The sequence below is a fragment of the Myodes glareolus genome, chromosome 7 (assembly GCF_982192425.1).
Source record: "Myodes glareolus chromosome 7, mMyoGla1.1, whole genome shotgun sequence".
Lineage (NCBI taxonomy): Eukaryota > Metazoa > Chordata > Mammalia > Rodentia > Cricetidae > Myodes > Myodes glareolus.
In genome coordinates, this window is record NC_142032.1 from 5,817,449 (window position 1) to 5,839,210 (window position 21,762).

Here is a 21,762-nt window from a genome sequence, read left to right on the forward strand (position 1 = left end):
GCAACAGTCAAATCCATGGTGACATGGTTTATTAAGTCTAAGGAATGATAGAGGACATGGGACAGCCCTCTTCTGTGGGTAGTATTAGAGCGGGGAGAGGAACAACACCACACTCCCATACACTAGAGTGTGACCTCACTGAGGTGTGAGAAACACTTGGGTGGGACTTCAGAGTGACAGAGGACCATTTAGCCTAGAAGACCACAGTGACAAGACTATACCCTGTCAAACCAGTACAGATGGGAGGAGATGGGTGGTCCGTTTGTGTACAGAAGTTATCCTGGGCTGTATAAGGAAACCAGGGCTCACACATTGAGAAGGGTCATTATAAACCATCCCAGAATCTGCCTCTCCAGGATTTTCAACAGACACCCTCTGCTAAATGCCTACAGCAGAGAAACACAGAGCAGAACCTCGTTTCATTGGGAGCAATGGCAAGCAGTCCCCACTTCTAGCATGGACAGCCAGGAGAAAGTAAAAGTCCTCCCCACATTTAAGAGTCACAAAACACGTGGAGAACATACACAACGTGAGTCCACCTGTGATTTTTGGAGCTCAGCTTTGGAATACTGGAAGTTCACCCCAATTCAAACTTTGCCTTTAGGGGGTGCATTTGACATCGTTACTCAAGCTGCATCTAATTAGAGGGCAAACTATGCTTCTATTTTGTGGGGAAGAGTTAGCTGAATGCTTGCTAACCTGGAGTTATAACAGTTAAATCAGCACACACACATATACAAAGCATCCCCTCTAATATGTATACTCCTTTGCCATACATAGCTGAACACTGGAGAACTAGGGAAATGAAGTAATATCTTTATTAGCTTTAACTGACGAATAAGCAAAACTGAAGCCAGTCGTGCTACCGTGCTTTTCAGAAATCTGACTTATAAGAAGCCACAGACTTATAGGATGTGGTCTAATAAACCTAAGAGCAGTTTCATTTCCTCTCTCCAACTGGTCAACTCCCTGTCTCTACGCTGGCTTCGCAGACGGAGCTGAACTGTCTCTCCCCCTTCCATTGCAGGTCACGAGGCTGAAGAATAAAGAACATCCCTAATTTGGCCCTTTCTGAAAATGCAACCTAAAAATGAAGTCAAAACAGGTTCAATGCTAGTCAGGGGTAAGTCAGCCAGAAAGAATGAAAACTGGAGAGACAGAGAGAGAGGGCCGCTTACTGGTCCCCGGCCACCGACTGGGAAAAAGCTTCTTTGAACCCCCGAAGAGGAAGGAAATGGGGAATGAGAGAAGACTTCTGACAAAGAGCTATTTGAAAGTTTGTTTGCAAGCATTTCAGAGGCAGCGATTGTGACTAAGCAGTTACGGGAAAGTCCTCTTATCTGAGGGCAGTTGTGCCGGGTCACACCCTATCACTGTGGCTCCTCACAGCCCCAGCGCAGTGCGTGTGTGTGGACAGCTTTAACATGGACACGAATAGCTAACTAGAAAGAAGTGACTCACACCCGCCCAGGTGGGTATTGACTTTCTTAGTCATATTTACTCAACCGGTCTATCTACTGAATTCCCTGGAGGAAGAGACGGCAAAAGTCAGGACCTAAGTCAAACAACAAGGAAGAGGAGAGAAGGACAATGGTTATTAATCAGAGATGATGTGGAAGATCTCCTGACTGGGACATTTACTCCAATTCCCGAGAGTGCAGGGTGGCAATAGGATCAAATGCACCCTCCTTCCGGAAAATGGAGGAAATACTGGACCATGAACAACAGCACGTCGGTCATTAGCAGGGTTTTACGGCACCAGCTCTCTAGCTGTGGGATCTTAAGCAGAAGGGGTGTGGCAGCGCTGCCTCTTCAGGCTGCTGTTGGGGTCCAAAGAGTTAATACAGTAGTACAGTCCTTTACAGTAGTTGCCTGGACAGCAGGAAGTCTGTGAGATATGGCAAAGGATCTCCTCGGTACCCAGCAGAGCAAGCCTGGCCAGGATTCCACTGCCGGGCTTTTCACACATCCAAACATTGCATCAAGGAGGAGCGAGAGCCTTGCCAACAGAGGTGACAGACTCGGGACTTACTGCTTGCTGACTGCCAATCATCTAGTTCCCTAGAGCCATTTCTAGAATGCTCACACCACAGGTCAGGATTTTCACACTCCACCAAAATTCCTGAAGTAGCGGGTACTAGCAATGTTAAGCATGATTTTCCATGCAGGACGGAAAGCATGGGAGGAAAGTGTGCAGGGCACATAGCCGAGCAGACCATCAGTGACCGGTCCATCAAAATGATGCTCAGGCAGGCATGTGGGATCCGCTGTTTGTGCCTGCAATCTCACATGTACTGGCTTTTTACACTGCCTATCTATGGGAAAGAGAAACTGAGGCAGAGAGTAGTTTGGTAACTTGCTCGTTCTTGGCACCTTGGTGCCTGGCCTATTCACAATCTGTGGGTTTATCCTTCACCTGGAAACATGGTTTGTTTGGGTTTTTTTTTCTGTACTAAGGACAAACAGAAAAAATGTTCAAGGTCACTGGCGCCAGGGTTCTAATCGGCTCCTGCAAATCTTGAGCTACAAGGAAGAGAGCCAGTCTTTCTGTTTCTATTTCCTTGTATCAAAACAGGCACCTGATTCTCCTTTATCTACGTTCCGACTCTGACCAAAGGTTAATGAGCTACTTTTTGCCAGGCCCAGTGGGCTAGCCTTATCTGCCAGGCCTGGTGGGATAGCCTTATCCTTGAGAGACAGAATGAGCTGCTTTGCTTAGGAGAAGCTGACCAGGCAGGATCTGCTAAGATCACAACCACTGCAGAGTGGGGGCCTCAGCGCCCTGCCACATGGAACCAGCTGAACACACACATTCACGCACATGCACCAGGTAATCAGAGGGTGAGGACAGCCTATCACAGGCATGTCAAAGGCAAGAGAGCAGGAGAGGGTCAAAGCCCCAGAACACCTGTCTGTTCTAGCATCTCCTGGACGAAGAGTAATGGTTAGAGCACAGGAATTCCAAGGACTCAGAGGTAGGGTCTTACTAGCACATGACCCAGCAAAGGAAAACATGCCTTGCCGTGACATCAGGGGAGAGCAGAGTGCAAAACCGTGTCAGTGCGACCCCATCATCAGTGGCTAAAGAAACTCGTCAAAAAGAGACGATCGACGGGTCGTGCGGGGGTCTGGGTGACGTGCCTTCTACATGTTTCTCTACATCTCTCTGGTTCTCCTAAATGGCTGTCTACTGTTTCTTAAGAAGAACAAGGGTTTTTAACATGATTGCTTCCACTGTTTCCCTCTCTTGAGGCAAGACATATATATGCGCGTGCTCCATATCTCTCCAGGTGCCCATTCTGCCCACTAGAGAAACTTGTTTGCTCACCGGTACTGTCTAGCATATAACATTCACTCAGCACCTAGTAGGGACACAATGTTGGTTTTTAAAGGCTCCACTAATTGGCTCGTGAATATTCATGAAACCCAAAACATCATCTTCTATCTAAATCTAAGAGTTACTTTAATTTTTTTTGAAAGTCTGCATTGATGTTTGCTTTCCTGAAGATAAAAGAATGTTCTGGAAGTTCTTTATTCTTGGGACAACTAATTTGAAGAGAGCTGTCACTCTGGAGCCCGGAGTCGTGTGGGGTATTGACATCGCATTGAATTATTTAAAGGAAATTAACAATGCTTCCTGTCCTTGGAGAGCAACATCTGTGAGCAGGCATCGGGCTATGCCTGCCTCTGCTATCCAGGGACCTTGCAGGGGGGGGGGGCATTTCTCAGCACCCTGAATTTGAAAAGAAAATCTATACTATAGACAGCTAATTGCTAGTAGCAATGGCAAAGTTGAGGTGACAGTTTCCCTTCCAGCAGGAGTCATAAAGAACCCCAGGAAATGGCTTTCTAGGTTCAAGTCTGATGGAATAATGTGCATTCTTGCGTGTGACGCTGGGTCACGTGGCCTTTACGAGGCAACTGGCACCACGCATCCTCTCTAGCACCGCCTCCACCCTCTTCTTGTAAAGTGGTGATTTAGTGGCCATGACTCCTATCAGTGGTCAGCACAGCCAGGCATCATGGCACCTGAAATGAAAGGGACCCAAGGAGGATTCAGAGATGGAGGTGGATGCATGGGCCCTGCCCTCGCGGGAGGTAAACTTTGGATGGGTGGCTTCGCTTCAGGGCTGGCTCATCTCATACCGTCATTCTGCTCCGAGACCTACCTCCAGACACCAGGGCTCCCCAACCTTTTGTAAGGAGTGGCTGCTTTTCATGTCCCTGAAGACTTGCGTGCTGACAGCGAAGTCTGAGGGGGGGTAGAAGTGCTGACAGGCATGTCCCTGAGTGCAGCAAGGAAGGGGGCTCTGCTGCCAGGAAGAAAGGGGAACAGAGTGAGGCGTGGCCGGGAGAGGGCCGAGTTCCCAAGGCATACACAGCAGTCCCAGCCTGACTCGCCACCTAACCCATGTTCTCCTAGATGCCCCACAACCACATGAGCCCAGAACTTTCCATGCCTCCCTGCCATGCAGCTGGGGTCCCTGAGAGACCTCTCGAACACAGCTTCCTCATGCAGCCTTCTTGCTATGTCCTTTTTCCACCGTGCCTAGCCCTAACGCATCCATCACCTAATGTACATGGTTGCTCCTTCCTCTAAGCAACCAGCCACCTGGCTGAGCCTTCTCTCTTACCTTACCTTACTGCAGCTTCTATTTGGATACATTTTGTGGGTTTGCTGGTGTTTACACCTTGTAATCATACTATATACCTTACTGTCATACACTCTCATGTATGACTGCACTCTCCTGAGCTATTGGGGCTCCTGTCTTAACACCCCTTTGCTCCCTTAGACTACAGCCTCCTAAGAGAAGCCACAATAACACCACCTGGGACCCCTTTATGGATCAGGACCCCCATGTGTTCAGGAAGGTGTGCTGAAGCCAAGTCTACTCAGTAGGCATCCGGTCCGAAAATCTGCCTTCCCCATCCAGGCCCCTAGACAAGGTTGTGCTGACTGCTCCATTAACTCTTACAAGCAGCACACGGGCTAAGTGTGCTCTGCCTAGCTCACAGAGGAGGAAACCGACTCAGAGACGTTAAGGAGCATGCCCAAGGTCACACAGCTAGAGGCACAGTATGGACTGTGTGTAGTCTTCTCCAGCAAATGGCCACTGTGTAGATCCATAATGCTTGGTCAGAAGTTTGCTACAGCTCCATTTACAAGGTAGAAAATTTGGAGATAGAATTACGGGGTGTGAAGACGGGCTCCCTGAAAGGAACAAATGCCTTCCCAGCTGCTTCATATTTGTTGGGTGGTTGGCTAGTGCTCCTGGGGGCTGGAGCCAGGGTCTTGTATATGCTATGCATGAGCTCTGCCCTGGAGCTGTGTGCGTGGGAGGGAGGGAGGGAAGGAGGGAGGGAGGGAGGGAAGGAGGGAGGGAGGGAGGGAGGAGGGAGGGAAATTATATCTTTTTATATTCATTGCAAAAGATGGACTGAGTAAACTTGTCCAGCCCAGATGACTACAGATAATTCTGGAAGACAAATCAATAAAAATAAAGACTGGGAGCCACAACCCTGGAGCAGCTTCCGGGGCTGTCACAACGCCATCTATCCATGTGCTCTGGGCTGCTTTGGGGTATTGCAACCACTCACAGGGAAACTCAGCTCCCCAGGTGACAAAGGACAATCAACTGCTGGCAGCTGGAGACCTTTCCAGGAAGAGCAGCCAAGGGCCAGCAGCAGTGTGGCTTGCTATCACGGAGCTGTCTTGGGTCCATCTGGGAAGCAGGGCCTCCACAGCGCTCACTGATAAATGGAGGGATCACAAGATGAGTAAACCCGTCCGTGAGATCGGGCCAGCTTTAGAGTGAAGGTGATAGTACCTAGCTGTGTCTACAGCCCTGACTCACATGAGTGCTGTCTTCAAGGGCAGCACAAGGAACTCTCCAGCTGTTTCTGGAAGAAGCCCAGCAATGTGAGGGCTTAATGTTTATCTCCTTACTTCTCTGGATAACAAAGCAACGACCATGAAAAAGCAAGTCTCTCAGGGGCAAGGGGCTGGAGAAGGGAGCTCTGCAAAGAAAACACTAGAGCCATACGAAGAGCAAGGGCTGCCTTCAAGTACGTTGTCTGTCACCATCCATAGATGCTTCCTTGTCACCTATCCTCTTATAGGGTTCTCTCTCTCTCTCTCTTTCTCTCTCTCTCTCTCTCCACACACACACACACAGCACTCTATAACCATAGATATCTTTCCTTCTATGCTTAGGAGCCAGGGAATCTCAGAGTCAAACTAGGTGGTCATAACCCCTCTCTTCAGGGAGCCAACAGCTTTGAACTCGTAGGACTCAACTGTCCCCACTTTACTAATGTCTTTAAGATATCCATTCATAATATTTTCATAGAATAGAGTGAGTTATAAACTCTTTAAAAGCTTTAGAACATGGAAGTGTTCGAAAACTCTGGGTGTCCACACGAATCTAGGGAAGGGAGGGGCTTTGCAGCAGAGGCCCATGAAGTGGGGGGGGGGGGGAGAACGATGAGTCAGCAGTTGCTGGGTTTTGTGCTTCATGGCCTTTCCTGGCTTTTCCAGCAATAAAATCTTGATTTAGGAGACACTAACCTGAGTCTACGAAGCTGTTAGCTTAGGTACAGAGCATTGCTCCCCCAGCCTGAGGCGTGGGCAGGTTTACTCAATATGTGCCCACCCTGCATACTGCAATACCTTACCCCAGGTGCCGCCTCAAAACCACATCATGGACATTAAGGGGCAAAGGTAAGATCTCTCTGGACTTGAATAAGCTTCTACACAAGGAAGAAAACTCGGAGGATGGCAGAGCAAAGGCTCCTGGGAAACATTCTGAAACATGGACACCTGGACCCAGCCCCTGAGCGGTCTCCTTCCCCTGGACTTTTTGGTTATAGATCTGCATGCTCCTTTTCTCAGGCTAGCTTGCGTTGGGGATGAAGAGAGAGAAAGAGATCAAGAGATCTGGGAGGAGAGCGCTCTGGTCATCGTATCCCGAGCTCAGGAACTGTCCATCATTAAGTGGTAAGCGAGAAGAGGAAGAGGGACACTCAGTAGGGAAGGAAGCGAAGGAAGGCCTGTGATCTCCCTGCTGCCCCAGGGTTGGGGTGACACTTAAGAATCCGTCTGTCTCCACCAGCCACACACCTGGGAGAGAGGCCCTGCTCGCCTGCTGTCCTCCAGAGCCCCCATCAAAGCCACTGCAACCCTGACCAAACTGAGAATACAGAATACGGATCCGGAAGTGGGAGTCACATATCCTTGGCAGTGGCCCTGGATTCAGGAAACACTGCTTGGATGTGAGTGGATTTCTGAAAGAGAACATTTCCAAAGAAGGAAGGTGACATTAAGGGGCTGTAGCACGCTGTAGCACGGTGGCACACTAACACGGAAGTCAGGCTGGAGTTGTCTAACACCTAACAGCATGGCGCATTAGGCAGATCGATACACAGCTGCAGGAGACACCCACAGAGTCTAGTATTTGCATATTCCGATATCATACTTCCTTGTGACCTTACTGCCGGCTTCCATAAGATGCTGGTGATAGTCAAAGTCATGTGACAGAACGGAGGTCAACAAGTTAAAATATATAAACTGCCTTACTGGGAAACGCCCACATGCTCACATACACACAGGCATGCACGTATGCACCATAAATGGGAAGTACGGAAAGAGCTGGACAATAATTTAAAAGAAAACAAGACTAAACAAAATGACAAGCTCTGAAAATGTTAAAACATTCAAAATGTTTTGCATAAAATAATATCAGAGTGAAACTGGCCACCAGCTGTTCGCTCTGGAAGAAATTGAAACAGACTGGGGGTGGGGGAGGAAGGCTTAAGCTTTACTTTTGGCTCCAGAAAGTCCCAGCTCTCATAACTGAGCCAGCCAATTCCTTATATGAAGACTCTTTTTTATATGGACAACATGTACTATATGTACCTTCTATTGGTTCTGCGTCTTTAATCAATTTTACATGTTTGTTGGACTGGCCTGTGCACAGGGTGTCCAGATATTTGTTCAAACATTATTCTTGGCTTGGGATGTGGCTCAGCGGATGCCTGACATGTTCAAGGCCCTCGGTTTAGTCCCTGACACAGGAAAGAAAGAAAATGAGGGCAGTGGTGGTGCACACCTTTAATCCCGCACTCAGGAGGAAGAGGCAGGAGGATCTCTGAGTTTGAGGTCAGCCTGGCCTATGGCTGGAGTTCCAGGACAAACAGAGGTACACAGAGAAACCCTGTTGGGGAAGGGGGGAGATAAATTTTGAAAACTTTTTCTGGGGCGGGGGGTGGATTCCTCTGGCCCAGTTGCGTTTGAGCATAAAACACAACTCCTTCCTAAGTATAGAAACACCAGGCTTCAGAAGGACATCACGCTACCTCCTTTGCCAGTCCTTGGTTCTTTGACTAAACTAGACTGCAGCCCTCAGTCCTCCTGAGTGTCCAGTGTGCCGGATCTCTCAGCCTAACTCTGTGGGCCAGTCCTTGATGGCAAATCACTTTCTATGCCCCTACACAACACTCATTTGCTTTTGTCTCTGCAGAACCCTAATATAGATGGTTGAGCTTTGAGGCCATTTTTCTCCTCCACTGCAAGTGTAGAAAGACTACCCATGAGTCTGTAAGTGGGAGCAGAACTTGATCGTGGAATGAATTTTGCAATCACTCTGCAGATCCGAAAGCCTGCCAGGTCCATATGGCTGGGATGCAGAAGTGAAAAGAAAAGAACCGGAAACCTAGACTTTACAAAACTAGTTCAGCGTTCTCAAAGGAAATGCTGTATCTTCATAGGAATAAAGAATCCATTTAACAGAGTCGCCAACAAGGACCAGTTTACAAAAACAAGTAAAGTAGTGCAAGTTAACGGGAGGAATCGTCATCTCTCTGCCATATATACACACATATGTATGCGTGCATACAAACAAGGCCAACAGAAAACAGCAGCAGCATCCAAACAAACAAACCACCCACATACGCACACATAAATATCACCTTGGAGAGACGCAGGCCTCCGCGGGTCATGCTGATCTAACTTTATAAGCACCATCAACAATTCTGACCTCAGGAGATGAGGTAACTTAAATGGGAACTAATTACATTTGAACTATGTTCTAACAACTTACAGTGGAGGCAGAGCAACTGTAATTGGCCTCCAGGCAAGCTACCATTTTTATCATTAAAAACAAGCCCAGTCTGTCCCCAAACTAAGGTATTACCATTAACATGTAAGTGCTTGCAACACTGTTCCATTAGCAATGTGCTGAAAACTCGAGCTTGTGTGAGTGGGTACACACATGTGCAGGACTGCATGCCTGGTCAGCCAGGACCGGATCATGAAGCCGGAAGTCTCAGTGTCAGGACAGACAAGTGTCCAGGCCATAGACATCTCCCTCTTTAAGTGCACATGTTCCTGTCACTCAAGCATCCTACTCAGGATTGGCATTGACTGGCATGGAGTGACCATCTCTAGGGTCAAAGGATATGGGAATGACATCCACCTGGGCCTTCACGTACCTCAACACAGACAGGAGGCAAAAGTCCAAATGGAATGAGAGCACTCCCACAGAGGCGTGGGAGCAAAGCCATCTTCACATTTAATGATCCCAGCACCCTGTAACCCAACCCCTACTCCCCCGAGCTTCATACTGGCAGATAAGGACCTCCAAGGGCTCTGTGTGTCCTGCCAATGAGGTTGCTAGTTCACAAGTCCAAGAGCCCTAGGCCTCCTTCTCTCTGGTCACTGCCATTATAGAAGAAGAAGGTATCTACCTGGAGGCAGACAGCCGTATTCAATAGAAAAGGCAACACAGGATGAAGAACCACTTTGCTACACAAATGTTTTAAATGGCCAGGGAAGACACAAGAGTGTGAACCGATGACATCATCCCAAAGGTCCTTCTTAGATAAAACAAAGTTTTGACAAGTTGTTCTCCCCACCCCATCTTTGGAAAACAAATTCTTATCAAATATTGAGAAGTTGGAAATATGATATATTTTATCATATACCAGAAAAGAAATGAGGGTACCACAGAGCGGGTACCCTCTGTGTGTGTGTGTGTGTGTGTGTGTGTGTGTGTGTGTGTGTGTGTGTGTGAAGAGCTGGGATGGTTTGGAAAGGAGGGGGAGGGTCATTGGAGTCATTTTGAATCCAGGGGCGTTTTTACTCTTTCATCTGCTATCAACCCCAAATTACCTCTAACCCTAGAGGTCAAGGCCTTCATAACATAAAAGGTAACACGCTGAAGAGGGAGCCACCGCTTTGTCCATGCTTGAGAAAGCAGCCAGAGCATATGAAAATCAGTTCAAAGAGGCCCAGGCCTGGGTGAAATATCAAGTCTCACACCCAGACTCTAGTTGACCCCCTAAATTGACCTCCTGTGCGATGGTCCTCTCTGCTTTCTGTGACAGTGAGGGGCTCCACAAAAACTCAGGCAGATGAGAAGCAATGCTGTTATCACTTTCCCAGCCCCCACCTCCACATGGAACCTAGTTTCCCTTCTCTGGGCAATGTTACCTCTCGAGGTCAGCAAACAGTGCCTGTAAGACGATGCACAAGGAGGACACACTCAAGCCCAAGCTTCAGCAAGGACCCACTGCAGACAAACTTGAGACATCAGCTCGGCTTTAAAGAACTGCAGGTTGCAGGGAGCTTGGCTGGGCCAGCTGATAAAGCAAACACCATGGCACTGGCTGTGGATAGAGGGAGCTCTTTCTCCCAGGCCAGCTTTGGGGAGAAATGCCTACGTGTGGCTAAGCTTTTGACATCGCAAACGCTGTCATCCACAGGGAGAACTATGGAATCGAATTTTTAAAACTGCGGTTTAAGTAGGTTCAGGTTTGTGTTGGGCCACATCAACAGCTATTCTGGGGTGTGTATATCCATGAGAAGCAAGCTGAATACCTCCAATAGTCTTGAGAAAGCCATAGACCATGGTAGGAAGACCTGCGCAGGATCTGCTTTGTCTGCTGGGAAATCCCTTTTAAAACTAAATTGTTCCTCATAAAGAGAGAGTAATCTGCCTAAAATGGAATTTAAGAAATGGAAGACAGAGTGGACAGATTAGGAATCTCCTTTACCACAAGGACATTTAGATAGCCTCGCTAAATAAGCTAACATTGATGAATAACCCTCTTCTCCTCTATCAATAGGAATCAAATGCTTTAAAATGCAAATGACAGCCTTCTAGAAGAATCCTGGTCATATTGCTAGTCATGGGAACCCCAAATATCCCATCCCACTAACCAGCCATTAGCATTAGGGGATAATGTACTACTTTTCACTAAAGGCTTCCCGATGACACCATCCCTCGTGGATCTTTGTGGTCTAATAACTGAATGGTTGTGTGAACAAGGGGCTATTTCTGAGAAAATTATATTTAAAGACTCTAAGTGCTTATGAAAACAAAGCATGGTTGAGATACACCACAGACATTAAGTTAATTTCATAAAACACAGACCGAACTTTAGAGTTAGTTCAAGAGACTTACAAAGGAGGAGTTAAGACAGAAGACTCTGAAGATAGATATATTCAGAAGACAATGATTCTTACCAACAAAATTGATCTCAAATGACAATATCTTACACACACACACACACACACACACACACACACAAAACAAAAACAAAATGTAACAAGAACATCCAAAGAGCCTTCTGACTCCATTAGTTAACATCTCTGGCTACAAAATGAAACTTGCCACCAAAAAGTACCCTCAGGGAAAAAAATGTAGCCACTGGGGGAGGGATTACCATTATTACCCATGAGCCTATCCAGGGGGCTAGGGGTTCCAGAGTGGACTCAGGTTGGATCATGGTGATGTGTCCAAAAGCAGGTTTGTTTGCTCAGGTTAGAGCCAACCTGGTTCAACGGCTTTGTTGTATGAGATTTGAGGTTCCCAGCGGGAAAGGAGAAGTGAAAATCCTGGTACAAAAGGATCTGGAGAGCCCAAGCCTTGGCCTACCTCCTTCTGATTAAATACTTGTTTCTTTATGAGTAAAGGGGACTCTGTGTGCAGTGTGTGTGTGTGTGTGTGTGTGTGTGTGTGTGTGTGTGTAGAAGGATCAGACAATGTTTCATCCTATTTGTTTTGTTTTTTTCGAGACAGGGTTTCTCTGTGTTGCTCTGGTGCCTGTGGTGCTCCATCTTTTATTGTTCTAAGGCAGAGTCTTAAGGATCCCAGGCTCAGGTTCACTATAGCGGTGAGGAAGACTGTGCAGACTTGATCTTCCTGCCTCTACCTCCCAAATGTTGGGATTATAGGTCTACACTACCATCCTGACTTGTGTGGTGCCAGGCCTGGTACATGCTAGGCAAGCCCTCTACAACTTTTTCTGTTGTGGTTGTTTTGTTTTTGAGACAGGATCTCAGTATGTAATTCTACTTGGCCTAGAACTTTCTATATAGACCAGGCTGCTTCAAGGTCACAGAGATCTGTCTGCCTCTGCCTGTCTCTGCACCACCACATCACTGTTTTATAAAGTGAAGCCAACGTCATATGTGCAACACCAGTAGAGAAGACATTTACAGGACACGGATGCTGGTAACGTGGAGGCAGCCAGCAGAGCACATGACCCAGGCAGACTCCATCCTGAGCAAGACCCGCTTTCCTTCAGCCAATCAACCAAAGGACAGGTCCTGCCTCCAGTCACTCAGCCAAAGAGCAATGTTGGTGTGGGAGATCCTTCCATCTATGTGTTGCTTTTATTGGTTAATGAATAAAGAAACTGCTTTGGACCTATAACAGGGCAGAACTTAGCTAGGTGGGGAAAACTAAGCTGAATGCTGGGAGAAAGAAGGGCAGAGTCAAGAGAAGCCATGGAGCTGCCCGCCAGAGTCAAGAAGCCGAAACTTTGCCAGTAAGCCACTGCCACATGGCGATACAAAGATTAATAGAAATGGGTAAAATTACTATGTAAGAGATTAGCCAATAAGAAGCTAGAGCTAATGGGCCAAGCAATGATTTAATTAATATAGTTTCTGTGTGATATTTGGTCTAAGCTAGCCGAGCGGCCGAGAACCAACAAGCAGCCTTCTCTCCAACACAATGTCCACAAAGCAGACCACTTCTGCCCCCCACCCCCACTCTCAGAACACAAACACAGCCATGCCTCTCAACTCTTCAGCACCTGGAACATAACCAGGAAGGAACCCCCAGGCAGGAGAAGAGTCCCAGATTGGACACAGCGGCACCTCCTCAGACTGTTGGCTGCCAGCTGACTGATTAGCATGTCAGCAAGGATTACCATCAGAAAACACACACACAAGAGGGACGGCTCTATCAGGGCCCTGCTCCAGCCACTGGAGGTAACACCTTAACCTCAGTCAATCAACAGAAAGACTAACCGAAAATGGTTACTGTTTCACGGATTGTAAACCTTGAGACCTCAGAGACTGAATGTTGATGTCTCTTTGCTCCATCCAGCATTTGCACCTAGGTAGCCTCTGCTGAGTTGCGGACTTAATGAAAGACACAGGCTCTTCGCATGTTTGAAAATGTTTGTTCCCTAATATCCCTTAACTTTAAAAAAGAAAAAAGGTTTAGAAAATGAAACAAACATGAGGCTAGTTGGTGGTTTTTAATTTTGAAATTTATCATAAATAAAGCACGATCTATCTATAGAATGGAATATTACTCGGTCAGGTAAAGAATGAGGTACTGATACACATGGATCTTGAAAGCATGAAGCCAAGTAAAAGAAGCCAATCACAAAGGATCACAGACTGCATAATTTTCATGGGTAAGCGAAGACTTAAAAACAAGAAACTTTATAGAAAGAAAAGAGTGACTGTTGTCTAGAGACGGGAGAACGCATGGATCGGAGCGGCAGCTGACGGAGGGATTTTATGGGGAGCTTTGGTCAGGAGGAAACAGAAACAGTTTAACACCGTGGTGTCAGTTGAACAGCTCCATAAATGAATATACTAAAATCATTGCTCTGCTTAAATGGGTGAACTCCACAGCATATGTGTAAACTGATCAGTCGTTAACTCTAGGGTTTAAATTAACTTAATTGTCCATTATCTTATCTCTGCATGAATGCTTTCTATTTCGCTCTGAGCACATTTTACTGGAAACGTGTGCCCAGCTCTGAGACTTGGGCGAGACAAGAATTATATTCTTCCCATTTTACAGAAAGTACAGGTTCTCTCTCTCTCTCTCTCTCTCTCTCTCTCTCTCTCTCGCTCTCGCTCTCTCTTTCTGCGGGGGGGGGGCTTTGTTTGCTTGTTTCTTCCCTGCTTGCTGGGCTCTGGGGACATTCAGAGGAAGACTGAATTATGGGGCATGAGTCTGAATTATGGGTCATAGGTCTCACAGTCCCCCACATAAGGGAGGGAGGCATCGCCAGCTCTCTGGGTGTCTAGAGATGTGTGTGGTTGGCTCACACAGACAGTGTGGAGAAACAAAAGACGTCAAAAAATGGCAGCTGACTCGTTGGAACTCCTCTAAATATTATGAAATTCAGATTAAACAATTTAGCTTAAAAAGAAGGGGAGGGAGAGTGTCACCCCTTTAGTACATATCTTATGGGGTGAAAATGCACCCAATTAGATGTGCCCATATAATTTTCACATCAAACATTCTGGGCTCCCAAAGGTGACTAATGGCACAGCTTGCTTGGATTTTCCCAAGTTTTCAAGAGCCGTGACAGCCCTCTTCAACAGAGCCATTTAACGTAACAGAAGGTTAAGGTGGGAGCCACAAACACTTGCTTTTCTTAATTTACACCTTTCATCTACTTCCCCAGACGTGTCTTGGAAGGGCCAGGCAACTGATGATGTACTGTCCACGGCACCCTCTTAAGAAGACTTTACAAAGCAAAACATGAATCCCAGAAGATAACATAAAACTATTCTTTAATTTGATTTATCGTTTCCATTTTTCTGTGTGAGCGTGCAGGTGCATGAGTCTGTATGTGAGTGTGGGAGCCACAGGTCACCCCTTGGGAGCTTTCTACCTCATTTCTTCTCTTTAGTCTGTCACTGGGACCTGAACTCACCACTTAGGCTAGGCTGGCCAGCCAGTGTACCCCAGGGCTCCTGTCTCCATCTCCCAAGCTCTGGGGAATGGGGTACTATGTGTGCACAACCACGCCCAGTTTTTCACTTGGGTGTTGTGGATCGGTGCAGAGAGCACTTTCCCAACTGAGCCAGCTCCCAGCTCCCAGCTATACTGTTGGGTATGGGGGAAGCTTTAGTAATCTGGAAGTAGCAAGGTAATCTGGGGTTGGGTCTTTTAGTTTTAAGAAGGTAAGCAGGAAGCTAATAGAACTTTGTTCTCCCCCAACCCTGACACACACACACACACACACACACACACACACACACACACACACAAACACACTATATTCTTGCTTATACTAAAGCAAAATGCAGTTTAGAAGAAACAGATTTTTTTGTTGTTGTTTGCTTTTTGTTTTTCGAGACAGAATTTCTCTGTAGCTTTGGAGCCTATTCTGAAACTAGCTCTTATAGCCCAGGCTGGCTTCGAATTCACAGAGTTCCGCATGCCTTTGCCTCCCAAGTGCTGGGATTAAAGGCATGCACCACCACCGCCTTGCTCCTAGAAGGAACAGATTTTTACACTCAGTAAGCTAGTTGGCATGGTGGGGCACGCCTCAAACCCCAGCACTCAGGAGATAGAGGCAAAAAGATTAGGAGTTCAAAGTTATTCTCAAGTAAATAGCAACTCTGAGTCTAGCCTGGGTTATGAGAGCCTGTCTTAAAATAAAACAAATAAGCAAATGAACAAAATAAGGGCATAATATTCAGTAAACCACTAAACTGTCTTACGTGTATAAAATAGCTGCGAGTATTAAAACACACATTTACACACTTGCACGCTGATTCTGTTCAAGGTATCTCTCTATATCTTAGTTTATTCTTTAGTTGCCCAATTAACCCTTATATTAAAGAGGGGCTCCTCCACTGCCTGCCGTGCTGTTGTCCAGAGGACACTTCTCCGTGTTTGGGAGCCAAGGGTGGAGAAACAGAACTGCTTCTATCCCCTGGATGACACAGCAGCCCCTGCCCAGCTGGGACAATCCAGACTGCATCCATCTGCCGTCTGTTGAACACAACCACACAACCACCCACTGGAAAACCACTGAGTCAACAGCACGGTTCTGAAAATGTTCAGAGGCCCAGGGCTGATGCGCACACACCCTGGCCGGCAAAGACTTGAGTCACTGCGGGAGCCAGCAGCCAGCCTCCGACCTTCAAGCTCAAATCCAAAGAGTCCATGGAAATCGGGAAACCCAAATACTGCACATGCCATGGCCCACCCGCCTCTCGAGTCCCACAAGTCCAAGTGTCCCCAATACTGTAAATTACCAGGTGTGAAACCACAGGATTAGGAATAACAAGAACAGTGAGGTTGCAGATGGGAGTGGGGTGAAGTTCCAGGTATGCCCATCCATAACACACACACACACACACACACACACACACAAACCCTTTAATCCTCTCATATTCTCTCATTTCTGGAGGGAAGTGAAGCAAGGCTGATGGTTGGCAAAGGATAGTATTTTTATCTCTGGTCTTCTTAAAGGAAGAATCCAAAGTACAAAATAATAAACCCGAGCCTAAGTCTAACTCATAAACCCAGAATGTTCTGCATAAAGTCAGTCCAAGTGTCTAAAAGGTCCAAGACGCTGTGCATGCCCAGGGAAGAGGAGAGCTGGCACCGGCCACCGTGCTGACCTTTGGTGTATGAGTCAGATGCTGATCTCCTTCTCACCAAAGGGTACACACCCCTCTGTGGAGCAAAAGGCCAGCTGGAAAGGGGAGACAGAGAGAGCTGCAGCAGCGGGAGACATGGGGTGCTCAGATCCTAAATCCAGGGCACAACTCCAGAACAACCCCTCCAAAGAGAATACACATCCCGAAACAAAAAGCGCCATTCCTGGGGTGGGGCTGGCTTTCTGGACACTGTGCCAGCCACCGACGCCGGGAATGGTCCAGGCCACAAGGAAGGGCGGCAAGTGTGAGGGCCTGGCTGTCTGGCAGGGTGACTCAGGTTCAGGCTAACCTAGAACTGAAGGCAAGGTGGGAGAGGAAGCAGTTACAGTGGGAGAGTCAGGAACGGTCTCTGCTCACGCAAATGTAAACAATCATGATCACCAGAACCCAGACTTTTGGGGTGAATCAGGTTACCATGGCAACCCTTCTCTCTGGGACCCAAGGAGAAAGGAAATCTAAACTCTTCCTGTGGTCACAAGTGAGAACTAAGGATGCTTGCTTAGAGACCCAGCCAGGCAATGGCAGCGCACACCTTTAATTCTAGCACTCAGGAGACTGAGGCAGGTGGATATTTGTGAGTTTTGAGACCAACTGGGATCATAGAGTGAGTTATAGGATAGCCAAGGCTACACAGCGAAACCCTGTCAGGAAGGAAAGGAAGGGAGGAAGGGAGGGAGGGAGGAAGGGAGGGAAGGAGGGAGGGAGGGAGGGAGGGAGGAAGGAAGGAAGGAAGGAAAGCTGAGACCCACGTAGGTCTGTCCTTCAAACCCATGAACCTGGCCACCAGCAGTCCAGTTAAGGGTTGTTACTCTAACTCAGGAGCCAGGTTCATCACTAGGCACCAACACCTGAATTTATTAAACTTCACATTTTCACCTAGACACCCAAAAAGATCTCATATCCATTACCATGACTACTACGATTCCTTCATTTTCTTCCTCCCCACCCCCGCCCCGAAGTCAAGCATTCATGTGTGTGAACATGAATGTTCCAGTGTGTGCTGGTGTGCACGCACGCACATAGAGGTATGCCAGAGGCTGGCATCAACAGTCTTTCTTCATCATTCCCTACCTCACGTACCAAGGCAGGGTCTTTCATTTGAATCCTGAGCTTTCTGATTCAGCTAGCGTTGCTAGTCGGCTGCTCTAGGGACCCCTGGCTGAGTCTCCTCAGTGCTACAGCTACCAGAAGGCAACCACACCTACATGAGTACTAGGGACCCAAACTCTGGTCCTCACGCTTGGGAGGTGAGTACTTTGTCCAGTGAGCCAATCCCAGTATCTCATGCAAGTTTCTCAAACATAACCGAGGTGTGCTGGCTCCCTTTATGTACTTAGCACAAAAGCAGGTGAATAAGTAGAAAAATGGTGCCTTTAATCCCAGCACTTGGGATGCAGAGGCAGGCAGATCTCTGTGAGTTCAAGACCAGCCTGGTCTACAAGAACTAGTTCTGGGAAACCCTGTCTCAAAAAAAAGGTAGAAAAATGTATTCATAACGAGTTGCAGAGGAGCAGAATGGACATGTGCTTGGGGATTGGGCTGCAGACAGTGCAGAGACATAACTCTCCTCAAGCACCACAGCCAAGCCAGCCCTGACCTATAGGGATGGGCTCACATTAGAGAGCCACAAACGTGCCCCCTGGGACTGAGCTTGCAGCACCTGCCTCATGGAGGATGGCACCATCTCCTCTATCACAGTCCCCTGCCTGTCGGGCTAACCAGGGAAAATTTCCCGAGGACAGGCCCAAGGACTTGGTGGCAGCTAGGTCATACGAAAGCACCCAACTGTCTCCAGCGCAGCTCAGTTTCAGTTCAGGGACCAGCAGAATTTGGGTGGGGGCCCAGTTCCAACACCGCTAACACTCCCTACAGCTGTGGCCCTGGGAGGAAAAGTAGGATCCCCCTCCAGAGTGTGAGCTGGAGAAGGCAGGGGCACAGGTAAAGGCAGGAACAGGGGAGGTTTCTGCAGAGCCCCTGGGGTGGCTTCTGCACAGGCAAATCTGTGCACTCCACACTCTCCTACATCACAGAAGACAGGTGTCATGTTCCCTGCCCTGGCAGAGCCCTGAGGTAAGAGCTCCCTGTAGGTGTGAGCACCTACGGTGAACAGACATAGTGAGGGAAGAATGCACGCCACCCCAGCAGGAGCACCAGCCCGCTAACACACGCCCCACCTCGCCACCTACAGACACCCGTTGGGCTCCACAGAAAGTCACCTTGGGGGTTTTCTGTCTTCTGGGGCCAAGGAGAGGGAAGCAAAGGAACAATGGTTTCCAGAAATCCAGGACTGAGAGGCTGGCCTGGTCAGGTGTCCATCAAAACCCTCCCTTGCTAAGTGAAAGGAACAGATTTCAGGGCAGGCCGGTCCGCAGAAACAGGGTCTACTGCCGTTGTCACCCATGACTGGGGTTATTGTAGAAAACAGGAGTCTGCACTAAAGGTCCGTGGGCTTGTGGGTAAGTGGTGTGAATGTCCTACAACTGACTGGGCTCATACAAGCAACACTATTCCCGAGCACACTTGGGCCAGGGATTGTACACTCTGCGTTTGTAAACCGTATGGCAAGTGAGTTACATCTCAACAAAGCCGGCAAGAATACAACTGTGTTTAGAAAGCCACCCTGCTTTCGTTGTGGCAAACGGGGCTTCCACCTTCCCCTGTCTGAGTCACTTTTTAATACTACTCTCCTGCCGACACAGGCACTTGAGACCCAGGCGCCTCCCACAGTGATGGGGGTATCTACTCGGAGATGTCACACACACACAGAACCTGGTCTGGTGCCTGGCACACAGCAAGCAGTCCAGAGGTTGTGTCTGTTTCAAACACCCTCCCTTGGGGGTTTCCTATAGAAATGCAGATAGAAATAGACCATTCTTTCTCCCCTTCAATAATGAAACTTTGGCCAACTTCTTAAAAAAAATTCAACATTTTATATGTCTGATTATAGAATTAAAACGACTGCCTCTCATGAAAATCTGGTACAACCTGTTGTAAGCACAAATATACAAATATCCCTGGATGTTTGTCTTATATTAAATGTTTGCATCTTGTTCCACGATGTACCCACATTAATCTAAGAATAAAACCTTAGTTCACCACACACATGTGCACACACACCCAAGCCACACTACGGAAGCTGCAAAGGTGAGTCTGCAAAGTCCGGCATGTAAACCAGTCAGGAAACTCACAAAGCTTCAACAGAAGTGAAAGAAATGTAGGGGCCCTGGCAGTTCTTAGGTCATAATATGTAAGAAGAGGAGGAGGAAGCAAACACCAGTCCTTGGAGACACCAGATACAGAACCAAGAGCAAAACAAACCAATTGCTAACCAAAGAAAACTAACCGAATGCCTGCTAACTCCCTCGGCATGCACTCCCATGTGCCTGTCACAGAAGCCGCATCTTCACCCATGACCTCCCCTTCTCAGCCTCAACCTTTACTTCAGACAAAAATGGTTCAGCGCTAAGCCGAAAGAGCACCCTACCCTGGAACTTCCGCTGAGGAGCACTGAGCAGTGGCTGAGTTCTACCAACCTCCAGCTCACAAGAGAATCACCCCCACCCCACACTTCTACTCCTCAGCCCCCACCCACAGCTGCAGTCAGAGAGAGAATTCTCACCAATCAGATGTCCCCAGAAAAAATGACACTTCAGTGTTCCTAAGGGAGCCTCTATCTGCGCCATTCCCAACAGTTGCTTATCAGAGTCAATGTACTCGATGGTTTTTAAAGATGGGGCTTCACTTTGTGGCTCAGGCTGCCCAGGAGTTTGCTATGTGTTCTAGCATGACCCTCCTGTATCAGCTCTCTTTTCTGTATAGACTTTTCCGGGTTTCTGACTCAGTCTGTCACCAGTGCCACTGCATGAGTTTCCCAGGTCTTAAAGATGTGTTCAGTAGACAGGAGAGGAAACACCTGGTTTCCTCCCTAGCCGATGGCTTTGGTTGGTCCATTCTACGAGCTAATACCAACCCACAGTTCCTACTAGAACCCTCTACCCCATAACAGTACACCAGGGCACTCAGTGAGATCCTTAGTCGGCCTGAAGACTCCACAGTCTCCTCAGTACACACATGGATCCTCAGAAGAGCCAAGTGCAAACACAAAGAGCCCTCTGCCAGCAAGCCCGAGTGAGCAAGCCCAATGCCTCTAGCCATCTCTTGTGACGAAGCACCTGTGTGTCTCCTAGGCCCGCGCCCCCCGTGCACAAAGGAACAGAGCCTCTCCACGTGGAACTGTCAAGACAAGAGCAAGGACACACTCATCTCAGGATGACTCATCCGGCTTCTTCGGAACTTGAACTTGGCGCCTTGGCTGAGAACTTGGCAAACAGAGCTCTCCCACACGGGAAGCATCATCACCTGAGTCCCCCTTGTCCTGCTGCTCTGGGGAATCAGCTTTGGGGAGGGAACCTCAACAAGGTGGCTAACCCCAGTGTTAATCATCAGAAGGAAAACTGCAAAAATCAAGGCTTACGGCTAGCCAGCATTTCCACCAAAGTTCTCCCCATTCTCCCTGAAAGGGGGGCTCTTTGTAGTCTTCTGGAAGGCATCTCTGACTTAAGCAAGCAGGTGGCAAACAGCTCTATGTCACCAACACACTTGTCCCCTAAGCTATCCTAAGGTAGTCACAATACCCCCCTCACTTACTAACCCCTTCACCTCAAGGCCTCTCCCGGCCGGCTGGCATCTAGCAGCAGTTTAGTTAATATCTGTGTCTGGACACTTTGAATTCTGACGTCATTCTGAGTAGTCTCATACCATGGCAGAGGGTCCTGTCCCTGATTCTTGTGCCCCCTCATAATAACTGCCCCACACACACCCGGCTAAGAACCGTTGCTCCCCAAAGAGTCGTTCCCATTTCCAGCAGCCTGAATGACCCAAAGGGGACTTCTGGTGGGCTAACCATCACTAGTTAACTAAGTCCCTATGCGAGAGCACCCGGGTAAGTATTCACAGGAAGAAAAACAAGAGTAGACAGATCACAGTTCAGAGGCAGAAAGCCTTTTCCATGCAAAGGGGTTACACTGAGGAGATCTGCCGAGCTAGCA

General features: G+C 48.0%; 1 protein-coding gene across 47 annotated transcripts in view; it reads right to left on the minus strand.

Moving 5' to 3' along the window:
• Tcf7l2 (transcription factor 7 like 2) overlaps positions 1-21,762 on the minus strand; it is a 190,313-nt gene that overhangs the window by 64,750 nt on the left and 103,801 nt on the right. For 10 of the 47 annotated variants that reach the window (XM_087907761.1, XM_087907758.1, XM_087907756.1 and 7 more), the window contains one exon: positions 4,170-4,313. The exons of 35 other annotated variants lie outside the window; for them this stretch is intronic. In XM_087907761.1, the coding sequence (XP_087763887.1) occupies positions 4,170-4,313 (144 nt within the window). The remainder of the gene's footprint in view (positions 1-4,169; positions 4,314-21,762) is intronic. 2 more of the 47 variants (XM_087907755.1, XM_087907785.1) reach the window with 1 other exon arrangement.